The sequence below is a fragment of the Aspergillus candidus genome, assembly GCF_002847045.1.
Source record: "Aspergillus candidus strain CBS 102.13 unplaced genomic scaffold BDW47scaffold_19, whole genome shotgun sequence".
Taxonomy (NCBI): Eukaryota; Fungi; Ascomycota; class Eurotiomycetes; order Eurotiales; family Aspergillaceae; genus Aspergillus; species Aspergillus candidus.
The window spans coordinates 33,386-53,660 of NW_020194024.1; the positions used below are offsets into that span (position 1 = coordinate 33,386).

General features: G+C 53.5%; 10 protein-coding genes across 10 annotated transcripts; 5 read left to right on the top strand and 5 right to left on the bottom strand.

Annotated features, from left to right (window-relative positions):
• The first annotated feature begins 284 nt into the window (after positions 1-284).
• Positions 285-1,227, top strand: BDW47DRAFT_104860 (putative Rho-like small GTPase). The gene is made up of 4 exons (XM_024812427.1): positions 285-423; positions 554-794; positions 851-970; positions 1,049-1,227. Exons 1-4 carry the CDS (start codon positions 332-334, stop codon positions 1,208-1,210), a joined length of 615 nt encoding a protein of 204 aa, XP_024672460.1. The 5' UTR covers positions 285-331; the 3' UTR covers positions 1,211-1,227.
• Positions 1,228-1,389: 162 nt separating this feature from the next.
• rps0 (40S ribosomal protein uS2) lies at positions 1,390-3,097 on the bottom strand. Its single transcript, XM_024812428.1, has 2 exons — positions 2,816-3,097; positions 1,390-2,753 (listed from the first exon to the last, which is right to left on the bottom strand). Exons 1-2 carry the CDS (start codon positions 2,983-2,985, stop codon positions 2,024-2,026), a joined length of 900 nt encoding a protein of 299 aa, XP_024672461.1. The 5' UTR covers positions 2,986-3,097; the 3' UTR covers positions 1,390-2,023.
• A 213-nt stretch (positions 3,098-3,310) lies between these two features.
• BDW47DRAFT_104862 (mitochondrial 37S ribosomal protein uS15m) lies at positions 3,311-4,515 on the top strand. The gene is made up of 2 exons (XM_024812429.1): positions 3,311-3,401; positions 3,462-4,515. Exons 1-2 carry the CDS (start codon positions 3,356-3,358, stop codon positions 4,322-4,324), a joined length of 909 nt encoding a protein of 302 aa, XP_024672462.1. The 5' UTR covers positions 3,311-3,355; the 3' UTR covers positions 4,325-4,515.
• A 2,459-nt stretch (positions 4,516-6,974) lies between these two features.
• Positions 6,975-9,457, top strand: BDW47DRAFT_22915 (uncharacterized protein). The gene is made up of 3 exons (XM_024818512.1): positions 6,975-7,795; positions 7,859-8,837; positions 8,895-9,457. Exons 1-3 carry the CDS (start codon positions 7,036-7,038, stop codon positions 9,367-9,369), a joined length of 2,214 nt encoding a protein of 737 aa, XP_024672463.1. The 5' UTR covers positions 6,975-7,035; the 3' UTR covers positions 9,370-9,457.
• On the top strand, positions 9,458-10,033 carry BDW47DRAFT_22905 (uncharacterized protein). The gene has a single exon (XM_024818511.1). It carries the CDS (start codon positions 9,545-9,547, stop codon positions 9,929-9,931), a length of 387 nt encoding a protein of 128 aa, XP_024672464.1. The 5' UTR covers positions 9,458-9,544; the 3' UTR covers positions 9,932-10,033.
• Positions 10,034-10,363: 330 nt separating this feature from the next.
• Positions 10,364-12,607, bottom strand: spb4 (ATP-dependent RNA helicase SPB4). The gene is made up of 3 exons (XM_024818513.1): positions 12,255-12,607; positions 11,693-12,196; positions 10,364-11,633 (listed from the first exon to the last, which is right to left on the bottom strand). Exons 1-3 carry the CDS (start codon positions 12,542-12,544, stop codon positions 10,487-10,489), a joined length of 1,941 nt encoding a protein of 646 aa, XP_024672465.1. The 5' UTR covers positions 12,545-12,607; the 3' UTR covers positions 10,364-10,486.
• Positions 12,608-12,775: 168 nt separating this feature from the next.
• BDW47DRAFT_104868 (diacylglycerol/polyprenol kinase family protein) lies at positions 12,776-14,650 on the top strand. Its single transcript, XM_024812430.1, has one exon. It carries the CDS (start codon positions 13,092-13,094, stop codon positions 14,250-14,252), a length of 1,161 nt encoding a protein of 386 aa, XP_024672466.1. The 5' UTR covers positions 12,776-13,091; the 3' UTR covers positions 14,253-14,650.
• A 435-nt stretch (positions 14,651-15,085) lies between these two features.
• On the bottom strand, positions 15,086-15,873 carry BDW47DRAFT_104869 (uncharacterized protein). The gene has a single exon (XM_024812431.1). The coding sequence runs from the start codon at positions 15,502-15,504 to the stop codon at positions 15,103-15,105; it is 402 nt and encodes a 133-aa protein (XP_024672467.1). The 5' UTR covers positions 15,505-15,873; the 3' UTR covers positions 15,086-15,102.
• Positions 15,874-15,965: 92 nt separating this feature from the next.
• Positions 15,966-17,872, bottom strand: BDW47DRAFT_131316 (crossover junction endodeoxyribonuclease; the record flags this gene model as incomplete). Its single annotated transcript, XM_024817284.1, has 2 exons — positions 17,802-17,872; positions 15,966-17,676 (listed from the first exon to the last, which is right to left on the bottom strand). Exons 1-2 carry the CDS (start codon positions 17,813-17,815, stop codon positions 15,966-15,968), a joined length of 1,725 nt encoding a protein of 574 aa, XP_024672468.1. The 5' UTR covers positions 17,816-17,872.
• A 510-nt stretch (positions 17,873-18,382) lies between these two features.
• On the bottom strand, positions 18,383-19,603 carry BDW47DRAFT_117215 (aldose epimerase family protein; the record flags this gene model as incomplete). The annotated part of the gene is made up of 1 exon (XM_024815048.1): positions 18,383-19,603. The coding sequence occupies one exon, from the start codon at positions 19,601-19,603 to the stop codon at positions 18,383-18,385; it is 1,221 nt and encodes a 406-aa protein (XP_024672469.1).
• Between the last annotated feature and the right edge of the window lie 672 nt (positions 19,604-20,275).

The window sequence follows — 20,275 nt, forward strand, 5'->3', positions numbered from 1 at the left end:
ATTACAGACTCGATTTGCATATACGGGGTTTCTTCGATCCGGATTGTTCGATGTAATCGACGTGTATATCTGGGATTTTCATTCGAATTTGTCTTCAGCCAGAAAAATCACATGTATGACACTTTTTCTTGGGCTCTTTTTTGTATATACTAGTGCAGGCTCTGCTTCGAAAGTAGTAGTGCGACTGAATACTATGGTTGATCTGCTTACGTTCTTATCTTATCAGGACCTTGAATATCATCAGAATCCTGGCATATTCCTGACCACAAGACAATGTTTTACAATTGGCCTCCGACAATCAAATTATTCCATACAGTATTAAGAAAAGCCAATGGCAAGTAATGTGGAGGGTCAAGATGACAAGCAGACTGTCACAGTCTTACTATTAGGAGACCCTGGATGTGGTAAAACGACATTCCTCTCGTGAGTACATACAACGTAACCTTGCGCAGGATGAGCTTACGGGCTGCGTTTCTATCGCGTTGCTATTGCAGACTTGTCTTCATTTCTATCTCAAACTGGCATCTTCACTCGGCTAACTTTGGGACTACAGATCTCTAAGGAACACCCATCGCAGGCTCACAGGCCAAACACCACCCGGCGCAAGCGGGGCAGAATTGCTACGCGATACTGATCAACCATTCTTGTTTGACATTCGCTTCACCAAGAAAGTATTTACTTTGGAAGCCTACGACGTAGCAAGTCCCAACCAACACTGGACGACACTGAAACCAGATGTTGTACTCCTGGCATTTGATATCTCGAATCGGGAGACTCTAGCGGGGCTCAAAGCTGTACGTCTTGCCTTTCTCAGCGATCAGGGCCTTTATTAAAAGATTTGTGTTGCTAGTGGCGACATGACATTATCAGATATTTCCAACGTGGCCAAGGTGAACGCATCCCTGTCATGTTGGTAGGTCTGAAGAGGGACCTTAGAACAGAGGGCGAGGGGATCATTTACCCGCAAGAAGTAAGCTGTTTCCTTACGGTCCTGTAGAGGGGGCATTTTCTTCTCATTTACTTCAGGTACTAACATTTACAATGGTAGTCTTATCGGATTGCACAGGAGCTCCGCTGTGACCGGTATGCAGAGTGTTCTGCTGTCACTGGGGAGCTTTTGGTGGAGACTTTCGAGGACCTGGCGAGGCTTGCAGGTATGATGACTACTGAAACGGGAGGGCAGACTGCGGGTGGTTGTGTCATTCTTTGAGGGCTGGTAGATGATCAGATGTTATGTGAATGTTTTATGATAGTTATTGGATTTGGTCATTGGATGGTTGTTTTGCCATTACTTACATGACTTGAAAAATTCGTGTTTATTACGAGGGTAGACTGTCCTGCTTGAAGTGAATACCAAGCAGTGGGCCATGTCCCAATAACCTGGCCAGTGGATACCAGGGACTATCTACAACGGTACCTGGACGAAATCCTAGGGAACTACATCACTACAATATGGGGCTACAAAAGATCATGCACCTGGTAGCTAGCATCACTTTCGATTACGGCTATGATAAACATACAAGGAGAAACCAAGGCAACGCTTAAGTCCACCTTGTGAAATCAACAGCACAGGGCTTTCCCCCAGAAGCTCATCGATTATATGAACATCTGGATATCTTTCCCTCGTAAGCGCCAGTCGATTTTTGGCAATGCAATTTCCCCCTGATGGCACCATGAACAACGCGTAAAAACGGACTGAAGTAAACAAAAGGATCTTCACTGTGGCATACCAAGGAAAAAAGGTAGGGAAAAGAGAAAAGGGGGGTTTGAAGTTGCGGAAGTCCCGGTGAAAAGCTTCGTTTCTTTTGCTCTTTTTTCGCGTTTTTTCTTTTTTCTTTTTGATTAGAACTAGGATAGACATGTCAAGGGATTTTCTTCTTCGTTCTCTTTCTTGGTCGGATACTGTCAGCATCCGCCATGCTGGATCAAGAGATGATTTCTGAGACCGTGACTCCCTGATCGCCATTTTGAAAGAAAAGAACCATGACCCCTCTCAATGGTCGCCCTGATCATATCTGAAGATTTACCACTTGCCCTCAGCGGGCTGGGTCTCGGCCCAGCTCTCGGCAGCGGGAGCGGCAGAGCTGGCAGCCCAGTCAGCGCCCTCGGCCTCCCAGCTGGCGGCACCGGTAGCAGCGGTAGCAGCAGCGAAAGCAGTGCCAGGAGCACCAGCGCCAGCACCCTGGGTGTCCCAGTTGTCACCGGCGAAGCCAGACTCGATGGCAGCGGGGCCAACCTCCTCAGCGTTGGCGACCTTGGTCTCGTCAGCGATCTCCTTGGTCTCCTCGGCCTCGGGGTCACGGTAGAAGTAGAGATCGACGACAACGTCCCACTCAGCCTCACGGGAGGCAAGAGTGCCACGGAGACGGAGGACCTCACGGGCGAGGAGCCACCAGACCAGACCGATGGAGTGACGACCCTTGTTGTTGGTGGGGATGGCAACGTCGACGAAGTCGGTGGGGGAGTCGCTGTCGCAGAGAGCGATGACGGGGATGTTGACGTAGCTGGCCTCACGGATAGCCTGGGCATCGGTACGGGGGTCGGTGACGATGATGAGGCGGGGCTCCTTGAAGGAGCGGGTGATGTAGTTGGTGAAGTTACCGGGGGTGAAACGGCCAGCAATGGCAGTGGCACCGGTGTGCGAGGCGAACTTCAGGACCGCACGCTGGCCGTAGGGACGAGCGGAGATCACACAGACATCGGCGGGGTTGTCGATGGCGGCGATGATACGGGCAGCGAGGAGGATCTTCTCCCTGTGAAGCGGCGACTGTTAGATCCTGCCCAAATTTATTCCACCGAGCCAGAAAGTCCATACCAGGTCTTGCCAATGTTCAGAACGTTGACACCATCGGGGCGAGTCTTCCAGAGGTAAGGCTCCATGTGAACCTGGAGGTTCTTGGATCCCAGGTGGCACTGAGCTGCGAGCAGCATCTCAATGTCCTGGGACGTAGGGTTGAAAGACGGGGGGAGCTGAGAGGGGGCCATGGTGGGCGATTGATCTTGCAAAGGATATCGAGGTTGAAGATATCAATCGTCTGGCGCTTGTCGCAGTGGGTGAGAACGAGGGAGAGTCGGACGAACGCGAAGGTGAACTTTTGCGCTTTCTGGCGACGATATGGATCGAAATTTCGCTTGCCGTTTGTGAATTCTAGGGCTAGCTAGGGTTGGTCAGCATCGGGAGATCAGGAGCCTCCGACCCGCCCCGGTGTCACGTGTGGCTTCTGTACCGATGCGGACTAGCGCCAAATGCGGCTTCGAGATTTCGGAGAAACTTCATCCAAGCTCCAGATAGAACGAACGGCCTACTTGTATTGTCCGCCGCTATCATCGAGGATCTTCCACATCTTCCGTCAACATGCCTCCTCGCTTTCTCTCCTGTTCTTCGCTCAAGGCCTTCAGTGGTATGGCTCCCCCCCCTGGCTTGGTATCCATCCCGTCTTTGGTCTAACTTGCAATGATAGGCTCCTCGAACGTCCAGAGCCCTCTTGCTGCCCTGTTGATTAACCCTTCCAAGACATCCGTGAGGGCGGGCTCGATTGAAAGCCGGGAGCGGAGAAAGCATGACCCGTATATGATGGCCCAGTCTCGCCGGCGCAAAGCCGCTAATGTGTCTCGCCAACAAGCGCTCGCTCAGGAACGCGTCGTTCAAGGCGACCCCTTGCACACCGAGCAGACCGAATTTGTCCAGGAGCTCAAGACGACGCAATCGGGCGCGCCAAGCGCGTCGCAATCTGAAGCGAAGCTCAACTATCTGGTGACTCGGGATGGACTACAGGATGCGCTGGAATACTCGAAGAACTTGACTTCGCCCCTCGCAGACCCCGATCGGAATACTGCCGATCCCCAGCTCGAGAAGGAAGCGGCCGAAAGACATCTGCAAGAACATCGGAATGCCCAGGAGGCGATCAATCGTATCGTGAACATCAGCAACGGAAATAACCAGGACCGAATGCGCCTCCTTACCCAGAAGTGTATCGAGAAGCTCGGTCGACACAACACCGACCAGGTCCTCCCTCCGAAGCCGACAGCCGCGCAAGTTCCCAACGCTGTCTATCCGGAAAAGACCCCTCGAGTCGGACGGGATACTGGCTCTCCGGAGGTGCAGGTTGCCGTGCTTACGGCCAAGATCATGAACCTCTCTCGACACATGCAGACTGCCAAAAACGATAAGCATAACAAGCGCAACCTCAGACTACTTGTCCACAAGAGACAAAAACAACTACAGTATTTACGGGCGAAGGAGCGAGGTGGACCGCGGTGGCAGAACTTGGTTGAGACCCTGGGATTGTCGGATGCATCTTGGAAGGGTGAGATCAGCATGTAATTGCTGAAAATCTTTCCTTATTTTCTGTCACTCTTGTTTTTGTCTCTTTCAGTGAATATTGGCGTGTAACTACTATATGGTATTGCCCTTGTGGCATACTCTAGCTTGTGATGTTTTCGGATCCTCTCTGGGGCTCTCGTACCAGCGGTGGGATCCATCTTGTACAAATACAGTATCAGTCTTCTATTTCCTCCCTCCTCATTTAGGCTTCCAGAAACTTTTTGTTGTGTCAGAAAACGTGCATAATTCCCAAATATTCTTCACTGAGTCAAAAGAGGTGGTAACCAACTAGTAAGGTACTCTTCCATGTACTGGTACTGGAACTCGAGCTGTTACCGCCTTTATTCTGCCGTGACCGCAACTCAACTCCAATCACTGTTCCTTCGCCGCGCAACTTTGCGACCTCAACACCATCACTGTCGGCCCCATCTACGCAAGTGAATGTCGACCTCGACCTAGTTTTTGCTGAGTCGTGTTGCTTGCACGTCGCCAGTGACAACATCAGTGTGAGTCTTACACTACAGGACGCGTCTCCATATACCCCCTTCCCCCCCAACATTTCTCCCACTTTTTTTTCCCTCCCACATCCTCTTCCTCCACACTCTTTACAAACACCCATTTCCACCCACTTTCAGATCAAACCACCACAGTTTTATCTCTCATCTTTCTATCACACAGTCTCAGACACCTTTGCTAACACACTGAGGCTCTATCTCGCGATACAGAATATCTTTCAATACTTCTCCCCTTCGCGTCGCACTCTGCTCGAAACTCAACCGCCCTTTTGACGGCAAACAGCCGAGATGCGTACTCGCTCACAGCAAGCGTCGCCTGGCGGCTTCGTTTCCCTTGACACAGAGGGCGCTACCCGTCGTACTCGGTCCACCAGGAGCACTTCCCAGCAGCCTTCTGAATCACAATCTGCTACTCGATCAACCAGGAGTACTTCCCAGCAGCCTTCTGAATCTTCACAACCTGCCGCGCAGCAAACCACAACACGTGCAAAAGCTGGGCGTTCTACTAAGAAGGCAATTCCCAAAAAGGCCCCCCAAACCACTAAATCAAAACGCAAGCGCACTACGAAAAGTACTTCTAGCAAGGCGGAGCAGCAATCTTCTGATGAGCATGAATCACAACACAACAAAACCGAAAAGCCTGCCGAGACCACGCCGGAAACTACGCAGGTACCTGATCCAGATACCCAACAGGACGCTCCCGAAGTAGTCGAATCGACAGGCTCAGGTAGTGCCCCCCTGGGAGAACCAAGTTCATCTGGCCGTGAGTCTTCCCCCCAAAGGTCCCATCCCTCCCCCGAAAGGTCCCATCTCTCCCCTCCCCCCCCTCCCTCTCCCCCACAGAACGCAAGCCCCGTCTTTGGGAGTCTTGCGGGAACCATCGGAACTCCGTGGCAGGAGTTCCTTACAGACCCTGAACCCGAGCCCATCGGGTTGCTCCTCTCTCCGCGGTCGCCGCTCTCTCCGTGGTCGCGGCCCTCTCCGGGGTTGCCGATCTCCTCTCCGGGGTCGCCCATCTCTCTGGGGTCGCCGCTCTCTCCGGGCGCGAAATGCCTAGATGTAGACATCGACGCACTTTTTGGCGGCCCCGACCCCGAGCTAGACGACTTGCTCGCGGCAAGTATAGCGGAGATGTTATCCCTACACGACAGGCGGGGGTCGGCTGCGGGCGGAACAGAAGAAGCTGCCGGAGAATCTCCGGTTAGTACTCCCCCGCAGCCGACTCCTGCGAGAGTCGAGCAACCCAATGTCGCCAATGCCGCGGAGCAGGAGTCGGCTGCGGGCAGAACCGAAATATCTGCCATGGAAGAAGCTGCCGAAGAATCTTCGGTCAGTGGTTCGCCGCAGCCGACTCCTGCGAGAGTTGAGCGACCCGATGCCGGCAATGTCACGGAGTGTGCCTTGGAGCAGCAACCGGCCCCAAACACCTCTGAGCCCCCCGTCGTGGCGGAACCAACCGTAGAGGAACCGGAGGAATCGGCTGCAGCAGTGCCAGAAGTCACCCATGCGCCCGTTAGCCCGCCTATCACGGCGGAGCCTGCTGCACCGACCCTTACGACCTCTATGGGCTCCGGAGAGGAGCAGACTGAGGCGGACGCCCAAGCAGATGACTTGGCGGGGAGTCTTGCCAGGTTGAGTTTTGAGGACTCTCTGCCAAGCCCCGCCCCTCAGCCTGCTCCCTCGACGGAGTCGTACGCTGTACCAGCGTGTCGTCCTGAAACAGTGCAGGAGCCTGCAAGTGATCTTGCCCGTGTGTCCCCATGTGCAAGTGTCTCAAATTCTCCTGTTGCCGGGCAGACCTTGCAGGCCCTCACTCCAGTTTCAGGCGACTCTGTTCAAGCCCCTCGGTTCGCGTCGATCTTCGACGGCGAACGCCCAGTTTGTCACACTCCGACACTCGACGCTTACTGCAACTGGGTGGCTGAACAGGCCTCTTCATCGATCCCTAAAAGGACTTCCCCTTTAGGACACATCGCAGATAGCCCGCGTTCGATTTTCGAGCTGGGCCAGGCCTCCTATTATCTAGGACGGCCGATCGTGGAGGGGCCGTTGGTTCCAGCGGCGTTGGAGGGGGAGCCTGAATTGACACCAGGCCCCCCACTCCGCCCGACTGTGGCGCGACGTAGGACCCCAGTCCGGCGTTCTGCGCCCAAACGTGCCCTGGCTGTGCTCTCTCCGGTTCCAGAGGGGCCAGAGATGAGCCCCAGGGCCGGCTCAAGTGTTTGGGCCGAAAGAGAGGGCCTCGAAAGACCATCGGCGTCCCTCTTGGCTGCCTCCAAGGCAGCGATGGTTCCCGCTGAAGTTTGGTCCCATGTCCCCCGTCTGCCCAATTTGGGCGCCTCCCATCCACCATCCAAGGTGGTGGAGACGACCAAGAAGGCCAAGCACGCGAAGAAGCCGAAGAAGACCAAGGAGCACAGCAAGAAAGCAACGCTAACCAAGGAAAAAGTCAACAGGAAGCGACCCCATATCGAAACCAGCGACGACGATCGCAGTGCCCCTGAAACGCCAGCCGCAAACAAGCGCCGAAACTTGGGCCCCCCGGGTAGCACGCCTCATACCCGTCGACTCACTCCCCTTTCTCGTCGGCTGACTACGAACGCCGCCCCCTACTCGGAGAGACTTCTACGCCGGAAAGTGGAAAGAGACGGACGGATCCACAAGACCTTGTTCCGCGTCCCACAGCTTATAGCCCAGAGAGAGGCTGACCGCCGGGCGGCGGAAATGCTTCCACTGAACCGTTTCCCTGAAGTTTCCCAAGCAAGTATCGCATACGAAGCGGAACAGTCCGAGGCAGACTCCCAGCATCCCGAGAACGAACCAGCGGCGCCCGAACCTCCGGCCACTCCCGAAAGGCAACAGGGTTGGAACATCCGCGGATTGCTCAGCTCCGTGCCTCGCACTTTCTCCCGCTTCATACCAGGACTTGGTCGGTCCCCTGAGAGGCAAGAACCAGGTATGTCTATATCCAGTTTTGTACACCACGCCATATGGCGAGTGGATTGCTCATCGTATATAGTACCACCCCAGCCGTCCTCTGAACGCATAGTCCGTACCCTGCCCCTTGAGTCCGTTCCCTCTGTACCCAACCCCGAGGTTCATTCTCGCCGTCGTCTGAGTGAGCAATCGACGAGCGAAGGGCGGCCGGCGAAGCGGCCACGCAATCTGTCTTACTCTCTTTTCCCGGCCCCCATGGACAAATCGCTTTATCTTGGAGATATCCAAAAGACTCCTAAGACTACTCCAGCTCCACCTCAGCCAGAAGGACAGCCGGCGGAAAAGTCGGTATCCCAAGAATCAGTCCCCCAGGAATCAGTTCCCAAGGAGTCAGTCCCCAAGGTGTCGGTGCCCCAGGAATCGGTGCCCCAGGAATCGGTGCCCACCACATCAGGGCATCAGGACCTTGAAAGATCACCCCGGAAGGTCGACGAGACGACCAAAAAGAAGCGCAAGCGTTCACCTTCGCCAGATGTCATTCCAAATCCAAAGGGGTGTAGCTACGGGATGGACATGGATTACTTCTGTTACAGTTCTGACAGTGAAGATGAGACAAACCCGACCTCTGAGCCGACAATGCCTCAGACCGAACCAAGACAGTTGGGCAGACTAAGCAAAGGGATCGTCCGCAATGCCATTGGTTCGGAACACCACCCTTCGAAAAAGGTCAGATTCGACGCGAGCCCAGAAGACACACCTTCGAAACTTAGATCGCGAGCTCGCGCGACTGATCCTTACCGTGGAAAACAGTTTATTGGTATGAGCGGTGCATCCGCCTCTCCCGAAGTGTCACCCACCCCTGCCTCTCACGTCGATACCATTCATGAGCCACGACAACGTCCGGGCTTCATCCCCAATTTGCAGGGCACATTCCAGCTTGATTATGATACGTTTTCAGACGACAGTGATTTGAGCGGGCCAAACTCTCCCATGAGCCTCCCGGCCCCCAGTCCACTGTCAGCTGGACCCAGCCCCGTGAAGGCTAGTGGTCAGCCTGAAAGGTATTGTAGCATGATATCCTTTTGTTCGTGGTAGAATGTACTAACCCGATTCTCTAGTGTGCAATCCCCTGCTCGTCAAGCTCCTCGCCCAACACCCGCAGCTCCGTCGACTCCTGCAGGCCCGTCAACGCCCGCCAAAGTCGACGAAGAAGCTCTTGCAAGAGTCCGTTCTCGAGCAGAGAAATACAAGCCCAAAACGCCCAGTGGTCTTCGTACCACCAGTCGTTATTCGAGCCCTTTGACTGCCACCCCCGACGCCCTCGCCAACAGAGAAGAAGTTGTAGCCGATGCGTTCGGAGACGATGACTTCGCTCGTGACGCTAAATGGCTCTTGGAAAAATGTCCCTCTGGCGATCTCCGAAATCTTGTTTGGCCGCAAACACAAAGCCTGGTCGACAGCATTGGCACCCAACCCGAATCTCTCGATGTTCTCTCCAGCATCTGGGATGATGCCGAACTCGACAGAGCTTACCTTGTTTTCAACGCCAGCCTGAAGGCGTTCGAGGAATCCAAGGCACGAAATGTTGAATGAGATGCTGTGTTTTTTGTGTGGAAAGTTAGTTGCGTTAGTTGCGTCTGTCATGTTCATTCTGTGATCTCCTTGTGTGCCATCTTATTTCCAGTACTTTGTGGCCCTTCCACTTGACCCCCTCTTCTGTCGCAGGGGAGTGTGTGGCGGTGGAAAGAGGCCCAAACCTGATTATTCGATGTGCCGTGGAGATTTGGTTTTGTTTTCGTTTACTTTGTGGCCCTTCGACTTGCCCCCTCTTCTATTATCGGGAACTGTGTGCGGCGGTGGAAAGAAGCCCAAACTTGATTGTTTAGTGTGCCGTGGACATTTCACTTTTGATTTTGCTTTTGTTTTTACTTTGCTTCCACTTTGCTTTTCATGTTGCATTTACTTTTCACTTTGCTTTTGCTTTTCACATTGCATTTTTGCTTTGCTTTTCTACTTTCGATTTGACTTCATGCGATTTGGTTTCTGTTTGTCCGCTGGCCTAGGCGGCCCCCCTCCATCATTTCGCATGGAGTTGGCAAGTCCCGCTGCGGTCAAGACGCCTTGTTTGTGTATGGAACTTGCTTTGGAGTTGTGATACAATCGGGTCATCCCTGGATTTGCATGAGCGTTAAGGTGTTATTTACAGCATTTGTTGATTTGCGTTTTTAGCGTTAGATCCTAATGGGATACATTCAAGCTCAATTCTTTCAAGTCCGTAGTATCCATCCATCTTCAATATAGCGAGACTAATGGGATAACTGTTCTGTCCTCACTTTGGAAGTTGCGGGTGTTGAAGGTATGTAGTTGATCTTCGGATGCTTTGATTTCAATGATCGAGATTCATGCATTGTAGCAATTTCGATATCGGCATTGTGAGCTAGACGGAAAACGCCTGTTACACACAAGTATGATGGTGTCCTGGCTGGAATATGAATAGGATTATGAGATGAACCCTTACATCTTATGCCGTATGCAGAATCAACGTTTAGTTGACCAAGGGAGACAATAGAAACAAGCAACACTAAAGACCACCTTATGTTTTCAATATCTACAAGACGGCGCCTAGCTGGGCAAATACACCAGCGACAGACAGATGGGAAGTAGGTAAGGTAGAATACAAATAAAAAAGACAATCCAATCAATCAATCAATCAATCAAACCCCTGAAACTCCTCCCCATCATCACCAGCCTTATTCTTCTCACCACCAGCTTTAGCAGCAGCGAGTCTAAGCCGTCTCTCCTCATCATTCTTCGCCTTGATATCCTCGACCATCTTCCTTGTCTCCAGAACCTGCTGCTTCTCTTCCGCGCTCATAGCCTCCCACCGGTCCTTCTCGCGCCTCGCGTGCTTCATCTCCCGCTTCTTCAACTTCTTGTTCTTGGTCTCGATGTTGTTGCTCCAGGCCACGCTCTCGCTAGCTCGTCGCTTGTTGGACGGTTGTTCGGAGGGGGGTTTGGATTCGGGATTGGCGGCTGCCTCGGCTGCCTCCTGGAGGGCCTCTTTGCGCTGCTTCTCCCGCTGCTTGTCCTTGTAAGCGAACTTGTCCCATTCGACATTGACGCCGAGGGTGCGATCGCCCTTGAATTCCCTCGATTCGGGCATCTTGGGCAGTCTCAGCAGCGCCCATGCCTTGCCCAGGGCTTCCCAGTCTATGTCCGACACGCGGAAGATGCTGCTCGCTTGGTGCTTGCTGTAGCTGCGCAGCCAGCTGACGAAGGCGCGCTGTCCGCGATCGTGCAGGGTGCGGTCTTTGAGGATCGCTTGGCGGGCGGTGTCTGTGGCTTCGTCGGCCTCGGCGTCGGAGATCGCGATGGGGTGGGGGAACGGCGCGACGGGCGTCTTGCGGACTTCTAGGAAAGACACGTAGTCTTCTTCGCGGCCGGGGTGGAGGAGTACGACACTTATGCCTCTGCGGCCGGCTCGGCCGGCACGACCGCAGCGGTGGATGAAGGTCTTGGGGTCGGAAGGGGGGTCGATTTGAACAACTAGGTCCACGGATGGGATGTCTAGTCCGCGCGAGGCGACGTCTGTCGTTAGGAGGATTGCTGGGGTGGGGGAGTTGATGAAGCGGGTAAAGTTCTTTTGGCGGACGTTGGCTTGGTGTTTCCCGTGGAGCGGTATTAAAGATACGTCGTCGCCCAGTATTAAGGGGAGCACTGCGGAAAGGTAGTCCACTCCGGAGCAGGTGGAGACGAAGAATATCGTCTTTTGGGGGGTTGGTTCAATGGAGGTGAGGATGTGCTTTAGCGCGAGGAATTTGTGCCTAGGGGGAGTAGTGAGGTAGGTCATTTGTAGACTGTTTTGGATGTTAGCTGGGGAAGTTGAGAGCATGCATGGCACCGGGCTTTTACTAACCTTGCTGGTGTGCGCTTATCCTGGACTCCTGCTGTTCCTTTAACCTTGACCATGACCTTGACGGGATTGCGCAGACCGACGCGGACAATTTGATCCACAGCCTCACTGACACTAGCGCTGAACAACCCAGTACGCCGCTGTTTCGGCAACCGACGCAAAATGTTCTGCAGAGTCTCTTTGAACCCAAGGTCCAGCAGCCTATCTGCCTCGTCGAGGACCAGCATTTCAAACGACGACTGCGGGCAGTACACGTGGGGTGACGAGAGGAGCTCCAGCAGCCGCCCCGGGGTTGACACTAGCACGTTCGGCGATCTCTTCAGGAAGCTACTCAAGTCTTCCGCTGGGGTAGTCGAGCCTCCGAGGAGGAGTTGCGGGACGACCTTGAGGGCAGAGTGTTTCTGGCGCGGCGCATTGCCGTCTTCGGGAGGATTGATCGCAGCGGCGGACGGAGGATGGAAGGCGAGTAAAGACGTAAGCACGTTATATATTTGAGACGCAAGTTCTCTGCGAACAGAAAGTCAGCATCGGTGGGGTCGTGACCATGGCGCAGAGGAAACCTTACCTCGTCGGAGAAATAATGATAGCCCCGACATGGTGCTTCTTCATGGGCTCTTCGAGTCGCAAGAGCTTCTCCACCACGGGAATCAGAAACGACAACGTTTTACCACTGCCAGTGACAGCTTCCACCACGACATCCTTATGCGCCATGAATAGAGGGATAGCAGAAGCCTGGACGGGCGTCATGCGGGTGAAGCCCATAGATGAGACAGCGTCGAGCACCCAATCCGACAGAGGGGGGTTGACACCATCCCAAGCTCTGGCAGACGTGCCAGATGGCGGCTTAGGGGCCATGATAGTATACTGAGAGGAATGAAGTGGTTATAACCCTCTGTATCTCCTTGAATGCGAGTCAAAAACCAATATTTTCCCGGACGAAAAAAAACGCTTATCAGAAAGATCGGCGATTAGATATCGGGGCGGTGAGCTTTTTTTCTGCCGGACCACACGTGACCCCATGTGCGGCGGGAGGAACGGGCGCCTTAGGCCGGCCTTCTGTCTCCATGCGACATCAGCTTTCACAAGGGAAACTAACCAGCACTAGCGACTCTGTCCTTTCTACAGGAATCATCGCCTACGTGATGCATGGCTCTCTGCTGATCTTATCCCTGTGATTTGGCGCAACTTTCTTTGCATACCTAGCTAGACTACACGATCTTCATCGTCTGGAAAGGTTCTCCTGCTTATTCCTACCTAACCGCCCACGATTCCGTCGAACGAAGCCGGCAGTTCCGTCTTTTATGGCATTTTTGCCTCGAGTATCTTCACACTCCCTCAGAAGCCCTTTGACGGGCTAGTCCGTCCTCCAAGCCTTCCACCCTTGTCGCTCAGATCGGTCGACATGTCCTCCCGCAATGCAATCCCCGAGACCCCTCGTGTCATCTCGCCGTCCCCTGCGCCCTCGGATAGCAGATCGAGCTCACAAGACAACTATGCGGCTCCCATGACCCGCTCTGCGGCGCGGCGCCGACAGCTAGGGAATGTATCGGAGGAGATCGCAGGTGAATCAGGAGCAGAGAGCAGGTCTTCGCGGCTACGATCGCGCAGCCCGGCCACCACGCCTTTAAGCCCGCGAAAGCGTCAGCGCCGATCGAACCCCATGCAGCGCGTCAAGAGCCCTGAAGCAAAAACCAACAAGCAAGCGGATTCCAACGGCTTTCTATCCCCGCTCTCTGCAAAGGCCGACGGCGCCTTGCCTGACATCTCCCGGTCTCCGTCCCCTATGGGCCTTATCCCGCTCCACACTCGCTATCGTAACTTCATCCATCGCCACGAGATCCCGCGGAAAGCCCTCCACGTCTCAATCGGATTCGTTACCCTACACCTGTACAGCCGCGGGGTACAGACATCGCAGATCACCCCGTGGCTGATGACCGCCCTGGTCCCGATCGCAGCAACAGATGTCATCCGCCACCGCTCAGAGAGGTTCAACCGATTCTACACCAAGGTGCTCGGGGCGCTCATGCGCGAGACAGAGTACGCAGGCTACAACGGCGTGATCTGGTACCTGGCCGGCGCATACGCCGTCCTACGCTTCTTCCCCAAAGACGTCGGCGTCATGGGCGTCCTCCTCCTCAGCTGGTGCGACACCGCCGCGTCCACCTTCGGCCGCCTCTACGGTCGCTACACGTTCAGCCTGCGCAAGGGGAAGAGCTTCGCGGGCACCTTCAGCGCCTGGGTCGTCGGCGTCGTCACCGCCGCCGCCTTCTGGGGCTACTTCGTCCCTTACTACGGGGCCTTCCCCAATGACCCTGAGGGGTCCTTCATGTTCACGGGCCGTATCAACCTCCTTCCGGATTGCGTCAAGGGCCTCCTCGGCTGGGAGACTGGCACGTCCACGGGCCAGGTCACCGGTCCGTTGGCGCTCGGCGTCATGAGTGTTGTTTCCGGCTTGGTGGCCGCGGGCAGTGAATTCATTGATATCTTCGGCTGGGACGATAACTTCACGATCCCCGTTCTGAGTGGTATTGGACTGTGGGGTTTCTTGAAGGTTTTTGGGTGAGCCGTTGACTTAGTAGGGCAACTTGGATATACCTACTCTTGCTTTTCTTCCCTGCATTTCTACCCTCTCCCGCTTGTTTCTCTCATCGGCACTTCCTTTGTATAGCATCATCCTTCTATCGTCACTTGTCAGGAACACTTCAACCCCGCTGCCTATATTGATCTTTCCTTCCTTCCCCTCCCCTCCCCTCCCCCATCATTCACCGTTATTCAACTCCTCCATCACTTTGTCTATTATTACCATTCCTATGCCACAATAGCATCATCATTTCTCCTCTCCTCTCCACCTCACCTCCCGATCCACCCATTACCTACCTACCTCCTACGTTGTCTGGATCAAGGAAAGGGAACATTTCAACAAGTTACCACCATAGACAGCTTGCTTACTTTCCTTTGTATTTTTTTTTCTTACTTCATTCATAGCTACATATATTAGAAAACTTAGAGGTTTAATATTCTGTATCTATATCGCCGGTGTGTCTGTGGCACTGTAATGTATTTCTATTATTATGTATGTGCTTGGTGCTTAAAACATGTTTGTTAGGGACTATCCATCCCGAAGTCTATGATAGGTAGGTAGGTAGATATTCAACCAACGCCTCAATCCACTATTCAGTCCAAACAGAATGCAGTAATGCAGTCAGGAAGAGAGTATATAAAAAGACAATGCTAATCTCCAACATCAAACGAAACCTGTCAAAAACAAGGCAAAATTCAACGCAAGTCAATGACACTAACGCGTGAAATGCGCTTAACGCCAAGAGAATCAATCTTCTGCTTTTGGGCGACGTTGTCGTCTGAGGCCAGCTCAGTTGTAGGGGTATCTTCTGTTGTCCAGTATCCGTTGCATATTATAACTGAATCGACGTGGGAGGGAACTCCGTGGGATTCAGGTTGGCGGATTCCAGGGTCTGGTTTTTTTGGTTTATCCTGGTCCTGGGTTGTTGGGTTGGGTTTGGTTCCCTTCCCCGGTGGCGAGTCAACGTGGGATGTGACTCGGAGATTCTCAGGAGGTTGGTGTATTTCAGAGTCTGGTTTGATTGGTGTATCTTGGGCCTGCGTTGCTGGTTTGGGTTTGAGGCTCTTTCCCTTCTCTGATGGAGAGGCTGCGCTTGTTGCTTTCGTTTCCTTTTTACTTGGATTTGTCCGCTCTGTTTCAGTCGTAGTCGCTTTGCAGAGATTCTCAGATAGCGGGGAATCATCCTCAGGTGATGTGGGCGGGCTGGATTTCCCGTCCTTTGGAACGGAGGCATCGTCTGGAAGTTTTGTGCTTATTGATCTCTTGGAAGAGTGTTTGGGACCCCGTGAAGTCCGAGGCTTTTCCTTAGGTGCCTGAGAGCCGTCGCAGGTCTGTGATCCTAAAAATACCACCTCGTCCGTTTGGGATGCATTCAAAGTTTCACTAGACTTGGATATGTTCCGGCGTCTCGCCCGTTCTGAGCGGCGCGAAGCTGTAGTCTCTTCCATGTTGGGTAGCGCGGTTGCATCATTACGGCTGACTGTTGAACGGCACCTCCTTTTCTCCTCTACACGCGCAGCGGGCGAAGGGGGTTTCAGCGAGGGATCCACAGCAGGTTCATCAGCCTCCCGATCCGGAGCTTTGTCTAGACTTGCTGCTCCACGCCTAGCTGAACCCCGAGAACGGGTGGCCTTTGAGGGGGAGTCACATGCACGGGAACAATCTCTGCATGACAACGTCAGATAATCGGCTGAATCACCGATATTCTGGAAAAGTGGACATGTACTGTTGGACATACACATCATGACCCGATGAATTCTGTACACTCTCAGAGTTCGGCGGGCTATGCTTTGTCGAGCTTGCCGTTGACACCGCCTCCTCGAGCATTTTTGTGTGTTTGTGTTGCGCGATTTCCGATTTCTCTTTCGTGAGGGTGCCGTATTTCAGTATACTTCCCCGCTTCATCCCCGCGTCGATGGGTCCTTTCTTTTTAGGGCCTGTCTTTCGTGCTCTTGGCTTTTTCGGAGCGTTGGCCTTGTCGTACTGTTCCTTCTTCCATTTTTGTACCACCTCAGGGATCCCTATCGTAGCCAGGTCTTCAAAAACCCAGATTTTTTCCGAGGCAAAAGGGTCGAAACGCTTCGTCACCCGTTTCTTGACAGGAGACTGGATAACGGGCTCGCCGTCGCCGTCAGCCTCCTCCTCTTCGTCGCCCGATATCGTCGTTTCCTGAGAAGGCATAGGAGGGTTTGGCTCCTCTGCTAAAAGATCCAGTCCTACAACGTCGATGGGGACATAATCCATCTGGAACTCTGTGAGCCCGTCGTTGCTGAAGCTCGTGCGACTCTTGTAAATCTTTTCCAGCATGGGAACACTGCTGCCAGACAATCTGGCGGCGCCCGGCGAGAAAGCCGACGGTCCCTTCTGGAGACGAAGCCTGTTCAAGACCAGAGGTTCTGCCAGTAGTCGAATCACTTTCCGTGCGCCAGAGCGATAATTCCATTCAAAGGTATCGGCGGTGAACATCCTCAGCTCTGTGGCGTCGATTTCCCGATCCCAAGAGTCCACGAGTAGCCGCCGTAAGCCTTCTATGTTGTCTGCTGCCGAGACGACAGGCTTTGCGTAGTATGACAGAATCTGTCTGTCCGGGAACGTCTCTGGAATCCGAACGGCTTTGTGTTTGGTCTGGAAGTAACCACTCTCGTTCTCTTCGAGCTCATACTGGAGCCGTTCCCTCCATTCACCAAGTTTCGTATCGACCTGATCCCCATCTGAATTGAGAATCTCAAGGAGATCCTCGCCAAACCCGGCGTTCGCAATTTCCGCCGCAAGCTTGCTACCACATTTGGGCACCCCAGACGGGAGATAATCGCCTCCGCTGAGCATCGCAAATAGGATCATGCCAGGGCTGCCAAGCTTAACATGAGCCGGAGATGACGGGTTACCACGACTGTAGCAAGTCACATGCGTTGCAGCCCCGCTCCCACTCCCGCTTTCCTTGGAGAAATTCATGATAGTCAAAGTCGAGCCGAACATCAGCGCGTCGACATCATTGGTCATCACCGCATCAACAACACCAACGCTCTGCAGACGGGCGCATTCGGCTTCCGCTTCCCCCGGTGCTTCATGGCGAGGGAATCGGAAGAGATCCACTAGGATCTTGGAGAGCCGGATGATCGGGGCACTCCCGTAACTCCGCCCGGAGACGGATTTGCCTCTTTTGAACGGGGGCTTGTCCTTCCCGTCATATACAAACAGGGGATGGATGGGAAGAGCAAGGAATTTGAGCAGCCTGTAAAACAGCGTCCGTAACTCTGGGTTCCGGCCACCCCGACCGGCTTGGACTTGGAACAGCCATATGGAGATGTCCACGGCCACGCGAATTGGTCTTGCCGTTCGCTCAAAATGCGTGATGGCTAGTTTAGATAGGGATATGCGCTCTCCCGAACCAATTGCATTGATGAGTCTGTTGGTTGGTTGTTAGCGATTTTGTTGGATGGGGTGAGACTGAAAGATATATATAATGGCGAGTTTTCTCCTTTTTGACGAGAATGTAACATCGCTGGAAGAAGAACGTGGCTATACACCTACCCGGGGATCCCCATCTGGAAAGATTTCAATAGTCCTACGCTAAAACCATCAATGTGCCCCGCACCTGCGGCGGGAATGGTAGATATCCTCTTAGGGAGTGAGATGGTTGTTTACATGAGTGTTGTTGTGGTGGTGGCCGTGGAGAACCAAGGTGCAACGGCCCGATGTAGATCCGCCCTTAGCCTCAGTGCTGGTTTCCTATTTGGGAGCTTGTACTTGACTTCAGCTTGGTGAAAAAAAAAAACCTAAAAACAATAAAAGAAAGAAAGATCGATTAATAAAAATCAAAATACTACGAAGTGCAAGCTGGAGAGGCGTTTTAGTTTCCCGTGAGAGAGTAACACATATTACATGAATATGACAATGTTGATCAACTTTTAGCCAAGACAATGACGATCACTTATCTGCCTACATCATCATTGTCTACTCCGTACATTGCAAGGAAAACCAAATGAGAGGTGGCATTAGTACTGATTATGTACTTGGGGTACTTGGTTGTGGACATGTAGGACAGCTGACAGGTCGAAAGTAATTAAATCCAATCAATAGATTGGTTGATCATCGCAGAATCATCCCACAACCTAAACGACACCAAACTTGTAGGTGGCCCAATTGATAGCCGGAGCGCCCGCAGGGGAATAGATCTGATCAGACAGCTGGCCCCATTCGGGGTTGTTGATCCCGTCAATCCATCCCTCCGGCTCAATGACGACACAGCCGAACTTGTTGACCGCCGTGGCGCCATCGATCCCTTCCTCCTTATTGCGCTTGGCCTGGGACGGTTTGATCGGGATGTTGCCTTTCTGTCCCACGCAGGCGTAGATCTGGACCGCCTGCTGGTTGGTGGCCACCTCCAGGCTGATGCCGGTGGTGCTGGAGTTCATGAAGAGAACGGGGACCAACGAGGCCGGGCCCACCTGCTGGGGAGGTCGATCCACGATCCAGCAGTTATCGTAGCCCGTGCAATCCGTGCCGCACAGCCCGACGGCTTTTTCGACGTCTTGACCGACCAACTTCCCGGTGGTAAAGTCCGCGGCACCGTCGTAGGAATCAACTCCCAGAAGCGTGCCGTTGGGGATCAGGATGCCGTCTGTGGCGACAAGGCGCGTTGAGAGAGGCATCTGGAGGAAGGTGTCTTTCAGGACATTTTTCTCTTTGAAACCGTTGAGGTTCCAGTAGATGTGGTTGGACAACATGATGGGCGTGGACTCGGTCAGGGCCACGGAGATCAGCTTGGTGGTCAACTGGGGGAGACCGTTCGGGTTGTCGGGGGTGACCGCGGTGTCCACACTGTACACGGCGTGGGTGATCACATCGCCAGGGAAGTCCTGGAATCCCTGGTCGAGCAGGGTGAATGTCACCGAGGACTCCGATTGCGCGGTGACGGTCCAGTTGCGCTCATCATAACCGACATTGCCCCCGTGCAGGGTATCAAGTCCATCGTTTTCATTTTTGGGAACCTCGTACTCAGTGTCGCCGATAGTGAAGGTGCCATTCTTGATGCGGTTGGCATACCGGCCGACTACAGCACCGAAGTAAGTGTGGTCCCCGTTGGTATCCTTGACGTAGTCTTCGGGATCATCATAGCCGAGGGCGACGTCCTGTTCCCGGCCGTTGCGATCGGGCACGAGCACCGAGGTCAGACGGGCACCGTAGGGAATGAACTTGGCGGTGATATTCTCGGCCTTGATGGTGTACACCTTGAAGGCGTCCACAGCCGACGAGTCGGCAGGCGCAGTGGAGGGCTGAGCCAGCGCCGGCAACCCATAGAGGACTGCGGATAGATAGGATTTGAGATGCATCCTAGCACCCAAGAGAGAGATGACAGCGAGAAAGAGGAGACAGTAGATGGCCAAAACCCGGGGGGTGATGCGACGAGGGCAGACCAGATAGCGGAAGCAACCAAGATACTGGGGGGATCCCTGATTGAGCGTGGAGGAGCGGCCCATTCTATTTATTTATATAGTGTTTGGAGTAGGCTGGCACAGCCTACTGTCATTGCACCTGACCTCAAGGTGGGGAAACGGGTACAGGAACAAATGAATGGAACCTAAGGATTCCAGATCACTTTTGCTGGAAACCCAGTTGATTTGTCCAAAATTGTTGGTTGCAGTGATAAATCATCCGAAAAAGACGCAATCAAACTAAGAATGAACTTAAGGCGGGAAAATCTGTTGGTACTGGCAGGGGTGCCTGGGGTGTCTGTGTCACTGGCTCACCCAGAGAGGGTCGATTGGTTGTCAAGACGGGTTGGAGTGAATAGACCCAAACAAATTAATAAACTAAGAGACCAAGTTGGACTTCTGGTGAGTCCACAACTAGATCATCTGATTCACAACAATGGATGAGCAAAGGTAGTAGCCAGTGACTCGAGAGAATGATACCTTATGATGCTCTAACGTCAGTCCAAGAGTTGCACTAGCAGTGAAGCCAGGGAAGCCACCAGAGAGTAAGAATCAAGAGGCGGCCGCTAG